The following is a 14,481-nucleotide window of genomic DNA, read 5'->3' as shown; positions in this document are numbered from 1 at the left end:
AGGAACACAATGCTAGAAAAATATAACTACTTATCACTACTATTGTAAGAAGCGGAAAACTGTAAAAGGAAAACAACTTTGAGTAAAACAGAAAATTGAACACTGGTGATATTTGACTATATTAAAGAACTATCTTTTAAGTGTGATGATGGTGTCGCAGTTGTGTGTGTTTTTTAAGTCCTCACTTTTAAGGGATTCAAAGTGAAACGTTTATAGATGAAATGATGAAATCAATTTTGCTTCAAAAATAATACTTGATGCTGCAGACTCTGCCCTATGCCTGTACATACACTGCATGGTAACTTTGTTAATATTTAGAGTTAACATTCGCCACCTCAAAATTTAAAACAAAGGCAACCAAACAAACAAAAAACCCTCACCAACTCGAGTCGCCCTCCTCCTCTTATCAGGGGAAGGCTGAGAGGCCCCTAAGTGATCCGGATAAGCAGTCAGTGACCGTCCCTCATCTGAGGGCCTCAGGCCTTTCCCGTTCCCACTTCTCTTGGGAACCAATCATTGAGCTTGGCGTTGGACCTGGAACCAATCAGGGATCTCAGCTCTGAGGCCTCCTCTCTCACGTCCCCGCAGGCTTGGTGACGCCATGTTTCAAGGGCAGCGCGGTTGGTTTTGCCGCAGCGTTAGCCGGGATCTGAGGCAATTCTGGGGTAGGAAGCTGAGTGGAAGCAGCGGGTTAGGTGGTGAGGGGAGCATCCTCCTCTCTCTGATGCTTTGGGTCCAGGGTGCTTGATAGGTTCACCCCGTGCTCTTACCTCCACAGTGGCTGAAGGGGGGAAGATCAGTGACCCGCGAGCCGCCGACTTCTTGTTCAGCTGTGATGCTTCGCACCCAGACACGCTGAGGTACTGAGGGCCACCTGGCAGCGCCATTTATGTTAGGATGAGCCGGGAGTTAGGGAAGGAAGTTGCAGTCCACTAATATTGATGGGACTGGGCGCCATGGCAGACACCTATAATCCCAGCTCCTCAGGAGACTGAAGCAGGAGAATTACTTGAACTCGGGAGGCAGAGGTTGCAGTGAGCCAAGATCGCACTCCAACCTGGGTGACAGAGCAAGATTCCATCTCAAAAATTAAATAAGATAATAAAATAAAATAAAAAATAAATAAATAATATTGACGATAGGGTGAGGCTGGAAAAGGGCAAGTTTTCAGTCCTAGATTTGAGGGAAAGAAATAGACAACCACCTTTCCTTTCTGCTGCAGTGTCACAGGCTTCTCCCTGGTCCTCAGGCCTCTTCCTGAATTCCAAGTGTGTGTTTCCAGCTGCCTCTTCTACACCTGCACGTGGAGCCTCATATTCAAACCCCTCATATTCAAAGTCTAAATCAAATCTTATATCCCTTCACACCTGCGCCAAGGCCTGTATTCTCCAAAATTTTGAATAACAACCCTACGCCATGAAACAGCCAGTGGCCGAATACCATGAATTAGATCCCTGTAATTGTTCTTCATCCTCACTGCCACTAACTTAGTAGCACCTTAATTCCCTTTTGGATGGGACTATCAAAATAACTTCCTAAGCTGTTACTGTGCCTCGAATCTGTTTCCTGAGATCCCCCTTCGCATGGCTGCAGATTTTGTTTACAAACCAGACATCAGATCAGGGCCCTACCACATCCTCCTTTCCCCACTCCCCACTCCACCCACCGATTTCCTACAGATTTAGATCGTGTCTGTGCCTACCTTGTTTATTTCCCAGTTTTTCTCACGCCTTCCGTAGCCCAGTCAACCCGAACTGCCATTATTTTGCCTTCACGCATGCCTTTTTCTTGTAATGCTCTTCTTATCTCCACCTATAGAAAAGATGTTACTTTCTATATGTGAGGGTTTTTCTGACTGCATGAGCGCTCCTCACCTCAGGATAAATTGATCCCTGTTTATAGCAATGACCATGGATAAGACCCATAGGCTGCTAGCTCAATCCACTGTTGATGCCCAGTAAACACGACCATTTTAGATCAAGTTTCCTAATTCATATGGTCATTAACCAACCCTGTAAAGCTGAGATGTGCCAGATATAGGCCCCCAGAAAGCAGTATCTTATGCCATATGTTTTTCCTTCCTTGCCAGAAAAGGACAGCATACATGTATGCTTCAATGTAGTTGTGTCTCTACTTCCAGTTATTTATTTATTCTTTTGAAAGGTTGAATACATTCTTGTTTGTTTCATAACCTAAAATATTTCCTTTCTTTCTCCTAGAATATATCAGAGCCTTGATTACATAGAAGATAATGCTACAGTTTTTCATGCCTACTATCTCTCTGCAGTAGCTAATGCTGAAATAAAAACCTCGGTGGCTTTGGGTCATTTCATTCTTCCTCCTGCTTGCCTGCAAAAAGGTTAGCAAAGATCATTCAGCCAATACCTGTCAGACAGCCAAATCTGGCTAATCTCTGTGAAACAGCCAAATTCAACTGTACTTATTTTGTTCTCAGTCACATATTTTTGAATTTTGTATCTATTTAACATAAGTGGAAAAAGCGTGGACTTTGGATCAATTTGCCTTGGGTGTATATCCTGACTTTGTTTATGTATTGTTTATTCATATTCATTGAGCTCTCCTGTGTGCCAGGTTGCAACCTGGGTAGGTGCTGGGGATTCAATGGAGAGACAGACAGACGCAGATCTTTCCTTCACAGGCTAGGGTCTAATGCTTACTAGTTTTGTGATCTTTTAGCAAATTACTTATCTGAAGTTGTTTTGAGGATAAAATGAGATAATAGGCCTGGCGAGGTAGGGCATGCCTGTAATCCCAGCACTTTGGGAAACTGAGGCAAAGAGCTCACTTGAGCCCAGGAGTTCAAGACTAGCCTGGGCAACAGGGTAACATGGTGAGACCCTGTCTTTATTTATTTTAATAATTTCCAATTATTTTTAAAAATAAGATAATGTTTTAAGGTGTCTGATGTGGTGAGCATTTAATAAATGTGTTCTTTGCTAGTTTTGAATCTCTTCATTATTTTCCTAATTTTTTCTTCTGATATTTAAAGATTGGTTATGATAATAAACCCATGTATTCGTATTTTTTAAAATACACCTAAAAGCACTTTCACATCAATTTTTTTTCAGCACCCCTAGAAAATACGATGGGGAAGTAAATCAACTGCTTCTGAGATTGGTTCTTTTAGTTTTCCCTGCTTGGAACACCCTTTCTTATCCTACCCAAATCCTGCCTATTTTTTCTGGGCTAACTTTATTATTATTATTATTATTATTATTATTATTATTATTATTTTGAGATGGAATCTTGCTCTGTCGTCCAGGCTGGAGTGCAGTGGTGTGATCTCAGCTCACTGCAACCTCCACCTCCTGGGTTCAAGTGATTCTCCTGCCTCAGCCTCTTGAGTAGCTGGGACTACAGGCGCCCACCACAACACCTGGCTAATTTTTATATTTTTAGTAGAGATGGGGTTTCACCATGTTGGCCAGGCTGGTCTTGAACTCCTGACCTCAAGTGATCTGCCCGCCTCAGCCCCCCAAAGTGGTTAGAATACAGGCGTGAGCCACTGCGGCTGGCCTGGGCTAACTTTACCCCATTGATAGGTTTTGCATTATTACCCAATTCTTGATATGTAGCTTGCCTGTCCAATAGATATGTGTTCATCTCTAAAAAGACAGATTGAAGCTGAGTACATATTCCCAGTGAGGAGAGTATTAAAAAGAAAAGAAAACAAACAACTTAAAAATTATTTCTATAAAAGAGCCATTAGAAACCCCAGAGATTTGGTTCCTTCCATAGTCGATGTCCTGGTGAAACCTACTTATAAGTAATAACACTAAATTGTTCTAAGTGGTTACACAGAACAATGACTGGATGGGGGAATTGATTTTAAAAACTACTTGTGCCAATCAGTGAATACCCACCTTCAAGGAGCTTATATTGTAGAATGACTGTGATTTAATTTATCACTCCTATTTACTTACAGGATTTTAAATTATCACTCCTATTCTGCCTTTGAGTTTAGCATCTTATATTAACATGTATTTAAATTTTCAAAAATCTGTTTTAAATGAAAACGTGCTTCTTTTTAAAAATTAAAAGCATACCTTTTTAAATCTGCCTATTGTCTAGTAGAAGCATGAGATGCAAATGTGAGCCACATATGAATTTTACATTTTCTAGTAGCCACATTAATAAGAATAAAAAATAGCTGGGTAAGGTGGCATGCACCTGTAATCCCAGTTACTCTAGAGGCTGAAGTGGGAGGATCCCTTGAACCCCCGAATTTGAGGCTGCAGTGCACCAGGATCACCCCTGTGAATAGCCACGGCATTCCAGCCTAGGCAACATAGTGAGACCCCCTTCTCTAAAAAACTTAATTACATAATTAACTGAGTATAATTAATTTTAGGAATATATTTTATTTAACCTAATACATCTAAAATATTATCATTTCAATATATAATCTATAAAAATTGAGACACCCTACATTCTTTTTTTGATACTAAGTCTTCAAAATCCTGTATTTATTTTATACTCACAGCACCTCTCAATTTGGATTAACCACACATTTCCAGTGCTCAGTACCTACATGTAGCTAGTGGCTGCCATACTGGACAGCAAAAGTCTAGAGTAATACCACCTTATTTGTCCTTTTGGCTACTGCGAAAACTTTTGAGATCATTGAGTTTGGATGATGACATTGTCCTTTGACATGTGGACCATTGTAGAATTCCTGCACTACCATGTTAACTAGACATATTGTTCATCCACCCTTCTTTTATATCTATATCTATATATCTGTGTCTGTATCAATATCCATAGCTATATAGACATTAGATATACATCTAATATATCTAATGCATTATATAGATACATATGCATTATTATATATAGAGATATATCTATGCAGATGTATATCTATATATGTATACCTATATACATCTCATGTATATCTAATGATACAGATATAGATACTGATATATATCTAATGTATATGTAGATACAAATATAGATATAAAAGAAGAGTGGATGAACATACCTCAATGATATATATACACACACATACACACATCTAATGTATATAGAGATACAAATATAGATATGGATATATTCTAGCAGGAAAAGTCTACAACAATGATTAGCAAAGTGTATTAGAATCATCTGGAGAGTTTCTTAGAAAAGCAAATTCCAGAGCTCCTCCTCAAAGATCTGATTCAATAGGAATCTGCATTTTAACAAGTGTGTTATGTGATTTTGTTGAAAATAGAATAACACTGGCCTAGAAATTTCAGACTTTAAGCAAAATTTGGAAGGTTTAAAAAAAACAGTATTGGATTTGTTTTTCTCATCACAGAAATAAGAAGAAAAATTGGTAGTTTTATTTGGGAACAAGACCAGCATTTTCTGATAGAAAAGGTAAGAGTAAATTAAGGTACTTGTTTAGAATCGACAGTTTCACATTTTCTGAAAGCGAAGTTATCTTAAAATGTTTACTTGTGACATGTTAGCACCAGTGAGTCAGATTAAGAGATTTATTTATTTATTTATTTCGAGACGGAGTCTCACTCTGTCTCCCAGGCTGGAGTGTAGCAACGCGATCTCGGCTCACTGCAACCTTTGCCTTCCGAGTTCAAGCGATTCTCCTGCCTCAGCCTCCCAAGTAGCTGGGATTACAGGCATGTGCCACCGTGCCTGGCTAATTTTTGTATTTTTAGTAGAGACGGGGTTTCACCATGTTGGCCAGGCTGGTCTCGAACTCCAGGCCTCAAGTGATTCGACCACCTTGGCCTCCCAAAGTGCTGGGATTACAGGCATGAGCCACTGTGCCTGGCCCAGATTAAGAAATTTAAAGGGCATGCTGTTATTGAATATTATTTGGTTCGACTTTGTTTTATAGTAGTACATTAGTAAAGTTGAGGTTATTTTGTATAAATAAAATTATTCCCATAAGAAACTTGAAAATTTGCTTCTGTTAGTAATAAGAAGAGAATAATCGGTGCATAGTATTTACCAGTTCTTTACTGCCAGTGTAGATTCTAATTGGTTAATTTCTGTGATGTGCTGCTGTTTGTTGAATGTTTTGAATAACACCCCTCTCTAAATGTGTACAAGAGTCTGTCTGAACCTATTCTGGTTCTGGGGCTGCTTGATTAACCAAAAACAGAAAAAAAATGTGTACAATACTGGAAAAGTAGCTGTTTTGTAGCTTTTGCCATCCTGCCTCAGATTTACTTATGCTTTTGACTTACTTCATGATCTTTAAGTAATAGCCAAATTGCAAACAATTGAGCATTAAAACTAATGACAATAATGGATTATAATATGTTAGGTAAAAAGAATCCATGTGCTTGCTTCGGCGGCACACATACTACAATTGGAACAATACAGAGATTAGCATGGCCCCTGTGCAAGGATGACACGCAAATTCGTGAAGCATTCCATATATATATGTGATACTCCAAAAGCAGACATAAGGACAAAAGGAAGGACAGAAGGAAGAAATGAAAGAAGGAAGAAAATAAGGAAGAAAAGGGTGGGATAAGGAAAATTTTCCTTTACAAAATAGCAGCTAGTAAATATAGAAAGAAAGATAAAATTGAAAATCACCATTTTTAAAACTCTCATGTAGTAATTGATTTAGATAAGGTCATTAATGGATTCTAAACCCATGATCTCAAATTATCACCCACAGATTGGTTATTAGTTCCAAAGTTAAACACTGTACCTTTACAATGGAGAGATCTGGCCGGCACCACTTTAACTTAGCAAACTTAGCATCACCAATATTGGAGAAACCTTTCAGTATGTTCAGTCTGATATGATATAACAAATACACAGTATTATCTGTGTAGTATTCTTGTTCAAAACACTTCACCCCAACTTAATTATGAGTTAACATTCAGACAAATCCAGAATACAGACCATACCACAAGACAATTAACTGACCTGGACTCTAACATCAGTTAATGTCATCAAATACAAAAAAGGCAATAGGACCATAGTAGATTAAGAGACATAAAAAAAGGAATAAAAGACATTTGGAGAGCAATTGGGAAAATTTAACAATGAACTGTATAATAGGTGATACTGTATTACATTTTATTTTCTTAAGCGTGATAGTGGCATTGTAAAGATAAAACAATGTATATTTTTAGAAAACACATGCCAGGTATTAGAGAGTGGAAATGTCATATCTGCAAATGTTTTCAAGTAGTTCCACAAAAATTAAAAGAGAGAGGAGGCACTCAGGGTGTCGGAAATGTTAACACTTTGTGAATCCAGGTGAAAGGTATGTGGTATTTATTGTACTATTCTTTTTTGTTTTGTTTTGTTTTTGAGACGGAGTCTCGTTCTGTCACCAGGCTGGAGTGCAGTGGTGGGATCTCAGCTCACTACAACCTCCACCTCCTGGGTTCAAGCAATTCTTGTGCCCCAGCCTCCTGAGAAGCTGGGATTACAGGAACCCGCCACCACACCCAGCTAATTTTTGTATTTTTAGTAGAGACAGGGTTTAACCATGTTGGCCAGGATGGTCTCGATCTCCTGGCCTCATGATCCTCCCGCCTTGACCTCCCAAAGTGCTGGGATTACAGGCATGAGCCACTGCGCCTGGCCTATTGTACTGTTATATAACCTTTTGGTAAGTTTGAAAATTTTCACAATAAAGAGTTAGGGAGAAAATCTTTCACTTTTATTTTTTATTGTGTTTAAACTTTAAACCCACAGCCACATCATATAGAAAATCTTTACAATATGTCCAAAATCAGGCTATCAACATATATTTTATATTTCTGTCATTAATTTGCTTTTTCTTCCCAGGGCATCATCATCAGAAAATAATAGTTCTTTCAGTTTTTTTGTCTAGGAAGTAACAGTATGTTGTACTAAGGACTGAAATATCTAATCCTTGACTTTTCACAGTGTTTCCAGGAACGTGAGCAGTAATGCAATGGTTATTACTTGATGGTAATTATTGACTCTACCAGAACTTTAGAGTTTACAGATCACTAATTTCATCATTTAGCTTTATACATGAGAAAACTAAGGGAAAGAAAATATAATGACCTGTTTTAGTACACGTTGGCAGATATTAGCAAAGTGGAGCTAAATTTTCTCAGCTCTAACCCAATCCAATGTTTTTTGTACTAAAAAATTACTAGAACATGCTTGTATGGATGTTGACTCTAGAAGTTATATTACTACATGATAAAAAAGTTTGTCAATTCTTTCACAATATTGGTTGGTATGAGTGTTAGCCAGTTATAATCATGTAACCATAGTATATATAAGTGGAAGATACTCATCGAATGGCAATAACAAGGGTAAATCTGGGGAGCATTATCATTATTATTGTTTGGAGTGGATTTAAGTTTTTATATAAATATAGAAACTTCTTAATAGTGTCTGGGTGCGGTGGCTCACACCGGTAATCCCAGCACTTTGGGAGGCTGAGGCAGGCTAATTGCCTGAGCTTGGTAGTTCGAAACCAGCCTGGGCAACATGGCAAAACCCCGTCTTTACTAAACATACAAAGAATTAGCCAGATATGGTGGCTGGTGCCTGTAATCCCAACTACTTGGGAGGCTGAGGCAGGAGAATTGCTTGAACTCGGGAGGTGGAGGTTGCAGTGAGCAGAGATCATGCCACTGCACTCCAGCCTGGGCGACAGAGCAAGACTTTGTCTCAAAAAAAAAAAAAAAAAAAGAAAAAGAAAAGAAAAGAAACTTCTCAATGATATGTAAAATAGATTATGTGATGGACACCAGTATCTAAGTTGCTTTCACAAAATATTTAGGAAAAGCTTAACATACATTGAGTTATTTTATATCTTTATAGCTAAATACTTCACTGTCCTTTTGAAGGAAAAATATAATTTGTTCAGCTTATTTTATAGTTTTGATTTGTAGCTCACAGGAAGCCCAGGAATCCTTGAGTCAAGGATTTTAAGAAAGTTTAAATTAGTAGCAAGTTTTTTTGTTTCCTTACTTTTGTGACTAAAAAGTAATATAACCACATTAGAGGAAATTTCAATACTTGAAAGGAGAATAAAATCAGTCAAAGTTTTGCTTATCTGACATAATCACAGCTGGTATATTTAAAATTCTCGTCTTCTTTATGTGTCTCTAAAAATATATAGTATAATTATATGTGTGTGTGGACAAAATTTTGTAAATTTTCTCCACCAAGCTAGATTGAGTGGACTTAAATGTGTAAATATTTTATGGCTTTTGATATATATATTGCCAGTTTATTTTTCCCTTTTAAAAACATTACTGATTGGATCATTGGTATGATGATTTTTTAAACTGTGATTTATTTTTCTATCCACAGCATGATGAAGTAACACCAAATGAAATAAAGACCCTTGGGGAAAACGGTGAACTAGCAACAGAGCACAAAAAAGAATTATCCGAAAGGTACTGAATTCATAAACTTCACTGATACTCAATTCAGTGTAGACATCTGTGAGCACTGATTGTGTGCTTATCTCATTTAATTTTCAGTTTTCCTATGAGACTGATAGCATTATAATCATTCCCATTATAGAAAAAAAGAGATCTATGATTAGAAAGATAAGCAATTTCCCCAAAGTCATACAAACTTTTATTAAGTAGGGGAGAAGCAGGATTTGAAGTGAGTCAGAGCCCATTCATTTAAATGTTAGTCATTAAATGCTATACTATGTATTTACTATGTAGCATACTATTCTATCTCATAGTATAACACACTATACTGTCTCTGCAGAAAGGAAACAAGGATTTTATGTATGATAACAGTTAATAAATTATTTAAAAATTATATGTTTCTGTGTGTGAAAACCCAATCATCATGCTTATGAACTACAAAAGAATCTTAAAATGTATTTTTTACTTGGAAGAAAATACACTACATATTAGCAGTAATTTTATTAGGATGAAAAGTGGTGAGTGATTTCCCCTCTTCTTTCCAAATTGCTTGTAATATATTACTTTGATTTAAGAAATTAAATTTAGACTGGGTGTTGTGGCGCATGCTTATAATCTCAGCACTTAGGGAGGCTGAAGCCGGATGACTGTTTAAGCCCAGGAATTTGAGACCAGTATGGGCAGCATAGGGATACCCCATCTCTATAAAAAATTTAAAATACTAGTTGGGCATAGTGGCACATACCTGTAGTCCCAGCTATTTGCAGGCTGAGGTGGGAGGATCACTTGAGCCCAGGAGTGAGCCGTGATCACGCCACTGCACTCTAGCCTGGGTGACAGAACAATACTCTGTCTCAAAGAAAAACAAGAAATTAATTTAAAAAGACAAACAAGCATGGCCTTGCCATTATATTAGGACCAATTTATGAGAGGCCTTCTCATTGCAGGCTTATACATGATCTAGTTCTAGTTCCATGGTTTCCAATTCAGTTGCTTTTCAAATATTCATAGGGAACATTGATTCTTCAGAAGTGTATGTTTTATCCTCCAAACCTGTGGCCGGAGTCAACCTAAAAGTGGAGGCAGGGGAGTCCCCACAAGGGAGTGCCCCAGACTGTCCCAAGTTGTGGTCAGCTGGGATTCTAAAGAAAGAGCCACTAAGTAGAGTAGTCAGTCTAAAGCATTTATTGAGGGAACTTGCACATTACTGCACCAATCCTTGCAATGGACAAGATAAAAGGGGTGTTCTACCTAGGTATATCCACAGTGAGGGGGTCTGGGTATGGAGTTTCTATGAGGGTTTAAGGAATCTGGCTCAGGGCTGAGGCCAGTTTCTTTCAGTGTTTTGAGCAGCAACCTAGATACTTTTATCAGTGCCTGGAAATGTTTAAGGTCCTGGTGTGAGTTCAAGTCCGCTGGGAGAACCCTGCACTGGGCTGTCTCACAGAGCAGTCAAAGCACTCTGTGATTTTTGGTCAGGACACGGAAAGAAAGCCAGGAGTAGAATTGGGGGAGGAGAGGATGGGTCTGGGGTACCCTGCAGTCTGGTATTTAGCTGCTGTAATAAAAATGATCAAACAGTAGTTATCTGTCTTCAAAATAAAAAGTAATGATGTAATTTATATAATTTTTCAAGTTTTTCTCCCATAAAGGCTAATTTCCTTAACATACAAAGAGGTATTACAAATCTGGGAAAAATACGTCCAATCCAAAAATAACAGAAATGGACAAAGGATATGAATAAACCCTGGGTAGGTGTCTACTTCGAGCCTTTTCTTTATGGAAACAGCAGAGGGTGCAGTGTGAACATAGATAAAATATACCCTCAATTTACCTGCTGGAACATTTGTTAGCATACTACTAGGGACATTGATTTTTTTTTACATCATACAAACTTGATGTACAAAAAATCAGGCAGTACAGAATTAGTATAAAATCCTAATTTCTCCCAAATCCTCTCCCAGTAATAACTTTCGTTTTTTGTTTTTCATTGAGACAGAATCTTCCTCTGGAGTCTGGAGTGCAGGCTGGAGTGCGGTGGTGTGATCTCGGCTCACTGCAACCTCTGCTTCCTGGGTTCAAGCAATTCTTGTGCCTTGGCCTCCCGAGCAGCTGGGACTACAGGCACATGCCACCTGCCACACCAGCTAATTGTTTGGGTTTTCAGTAGAGATGAGATTTCGGCATGTTGCCTAGGCTGGTCTCAAATTCCTGGCCTCAAGTGATCCACCTGCTTCAGCCTCCCAAAGTGCTGGGATTACAGGCATAAACCAGGCCTAGTCGAAAAATCTTATTTGATATTATGATGTGAAATGGCAGCATATGGCATTTCATTTTGTTTGTTTAACACATTTATTTATTTATTTATTTATTTATTTATTTATTTTTGAGACAAAAGCTCTTTCTGACCCCCAGGGCTGGAATGCAGTGGTGTCATTTCAGTTCACTGCAGCCTCAACCTCCCCGGTGAGAGATCCTCCTTCCTCAGGCTTCCAAAATGCTACCAGAATTAAAGGCATGAGCCACCACACCTGGCCTACAATTTGTTACTTTTATGACACCTCCGTGAACATCTTTTTAAAAATAAATCTTACTCTACTTTTTTGATAGTTTTCTTCATGTAAATTCCCAGATGTGGAAATTATGGTATAAAGAGGAGTTGTTTTTTTTTTCTTTCTTAAACACCTTATGTTTATTTATTTATTTACTTAATTTTGTGTGTATGTGTATGAGTCAAGATCTTGCTGTGTCACCCAAGCTGCAGTGAGATGGCATGATCATAGCTCACTGCAATCTGGAACTCCCGGGCTCAAGCAATCCTCCCACCTCAGCCTCCTGAGTAGCTAGGATGGCAGATGTGTGCCACCACGCCTGGCTAATTAAAAAAAAAAAACTTTTTTTTTTGAGACAGGGTCTCACTCTGTCACCCAGGCTGGAGTACAGTGGCATAATCTTGGCTCACTGTAACCTCTTAACCTCCACCTTCTGGGTTCAAGCAATTTTCATGCCTCAGTCTCCTGAGTAGCTGGGACTACAGGTGTGTACCACCATGCATGGCCAGTTGTTTTTTGGTATTTTTAATAGAAATGTGTTTCTGCTATGTTGGCCAGGCTGGTCTCAAACACCTGGCATCAAGCAATCCACCCTCCTAGGCCTCCCAAAGTGCTAGGATTACATGTGTGCCAACTTGCCCAGCCTAATTAATTTTTTTTTTTTTTTTTTGTCAAGATGGCATCTCACTATGTTGCTGAGGCTGGTCTTGAACTTCTGGGCCCAAGGTATTTATTAATTAGTATAGAAGCAGTTCAGGCATGGTGGCTCACACCTGTAATCCCAGCACTTTGGAAGGCTGAGGCATGAGGATAGCTTGAGGCCAGGAGTTCAATACCCGTCTGAGCAACAGAGAGAGACCCAGTATCTACAAAAGATTAAAAAAAAAAAATTAACTGGGTGTAGTGGTGTACTCCTGTAGTCCTAGCTACTTGGGAGGCTGGGGCAGGAGGATTGCTTAAGCCTAGGAGTTGAAGTTTGCCGTGAGCAATCTGTGGTCATTCCACTGTGCTTCAACCAAAGTGAAACAGTGAGGCCATGTACCAAAAAAAAAAAAAAAAAAAAAAAATAGTAGCATGTATCTGTTTCTTAGAATATGGAGCTGGAGGGTATTCTTTCATACTAGAAATAAACTACATAATATCATACAGTATGTTCAAATGCATGTACTAAAGGACTCTCCAAACTTTTAATCAAAATCTACGTTTAGTTTGTTAAGTAATTTCTTGAGAGAACCACTGAGAGATAGTGTCCTTGTGATGAAATGATAAATCTCTTCAGAGTTAAGTCTTATAAAGGAAATTTTGATTATGTTGATCCAAGTAATGCAGTGGTAGCACATTGGTTAAAAGGCAAAGTTTTACTTTTTTTTTTTTTGAGACAGAGTCTCGTTCTGTCTCCCAGGCTGGAGTGCAGTGGCGCGGTCTCATCTCACTGCAAGCTCTGCCTCCTGGGTTCACACCATTCTCCTGGCACAGCCTCCCGAGTAGCTGGGACTACAGGCACCCACCACCACAGCCGGCTAATTTTTTTTGTATATTTAGCAGAGACAGGGTTTCACCGTGTTAACCAGGATGGTCTCGACTTCCTGACCTCGTGATCCACCCGCCTTGTCCTCCCAGAGTGCTGGGATTACAGGCATGAGCCACCATGCCCGGCCAAAATTTTACTTTTAATTTCCCTAAATGCTGTCTCACTTGTGTCAGGAGGGATTGGGAATACTCAAAGTGATCTTCCAGAGAATTTCTGCCATAAGAGTGTGTGCCCTCATTAGGAATGGCTCTCTCATTATCTGTCCGTGGTTGGAGGACTGCTTTCTCCGATAAAACCTTTATATCTCCTGGTAAAGGGGAAGATGTCGTATAACAAAGAGCTTTGCCATTTGGTGAGATAAGGGGATGTCTTGTATATGTTGCAGTAAAATTCATTATGTGCAGTTTTGTGCCATCTTTCCAAGGGTCTTCAATGCATCCTACTGAGGTGCAGGCTTTCTTGATTGCAGTTGGGGTTTTCAGTTTTCTTAATAGTTCAGCTAGCACTTGAGTCACCAGATATAAGTTAGACATTTATCTCCTCAGTTGCCAGTATGCATTCTGCTTATTATCACTTGAAGTTCTTACTCTTCAGAGATCTCTGCTCTTCAGATTGTCTTCCTGATACAGATAGATTTGTTTGGTTTTTGAGTGGTTCTATTTTGAGATCATTACATTCTTTCCTCATCAACTCTTGTTCCAAACCATGGATCTTCAGGTCACAGCTTAACTTTTCCACCTCCCAGTTTGATGAAGGTAGATTGAAATTCCTCATCACCAGCTGAGTTTCCACCTCTGTCCTTAGCTAGAGTTCTACTTCTTTAGATTGCATCTGTTCATTCAATACTTTTAAAGATTCAGAGTTGTGTTGACTCATTTTATCTGATTTGCTCTCTAAATTATCTCTATCAATGCAAATGTTTCAATATACATAATAGGCCTTATTTACTTGTTGCTATTCCATAAAACTTGTTTCTTCATCTAACTGAGCTCCTGTAAGCTTTTCTTTTTTTTTTTTTTTTTTTTTTTTT

At 38.7% G+C, this 14,481-nt stretch overlaps 1 protein-coding gene, 1 non-coding gene and 1 pseudogene across 2 annotated transcripts in view; 2 read left to right on the top strand and 1 right to left on the bottom strand.

Moving 5' to 3' along the window:
* Positions 1–575: 575 nt before the first annotated feature.
* Positions 576–14,481, top strand: part of TERB2 (telomere repeat binding bouquet formation protein 2) — a 22,529-nt gene continuing 8,623 nt past the window's right edge. The window contains exons 1-5 of the mRNA XM_023227255.2: positions 576–665; positions 779–860; positions 2,220–2,359; positions 5,318–5,379; positions 9,295–9,380. Of these exons, the coding sequence (XP_023083023.1) occupies positions 602–665; positions 779–860; positions 2,220–2,359; positions 5,318–5,379; positions 9,295–9,380 (434 nt within the window). The 5' untranslated portion in view covers positions 576–601. The remainder of the gene's footprint in view (positions 666–778; positions 861–2,219; positions 2,360–5,317; positions 5,380–9,294; positions 9,381–14,481) is intronic.
* On the top strand, positions 6,308–6,411 carry LOC111552824. The gene has a single exon (XR_002734737.1). It is a non-coding gene; the product is annotated as a U6 spliceosomal RNA (small nuclear RNA).
* Positions 13,202–14,481, bottom strand: part of LOC111552728 — a 1,788-nt pseudogene continuing 508 nt past the window's right edge.

Source organism: Piliocolobus tephrosceles, chromosome 6 (assembly GCF_002776525.5).
Source record: "Piliocolobus tephrosceles isolate RC106 chromosome 6, ASM277652v3, whole genome shotgun sequence".
Taxonomy (NCBI): Eukaryota; Metazoa; Chordata; class Mammalia; order Primates; family Cercopithecidae; genus Piliocolobus; species Piliocolobus tephrosceles.
This window is presented reverse-complemented; position numbering and strand designations above follow the sequence as displayed.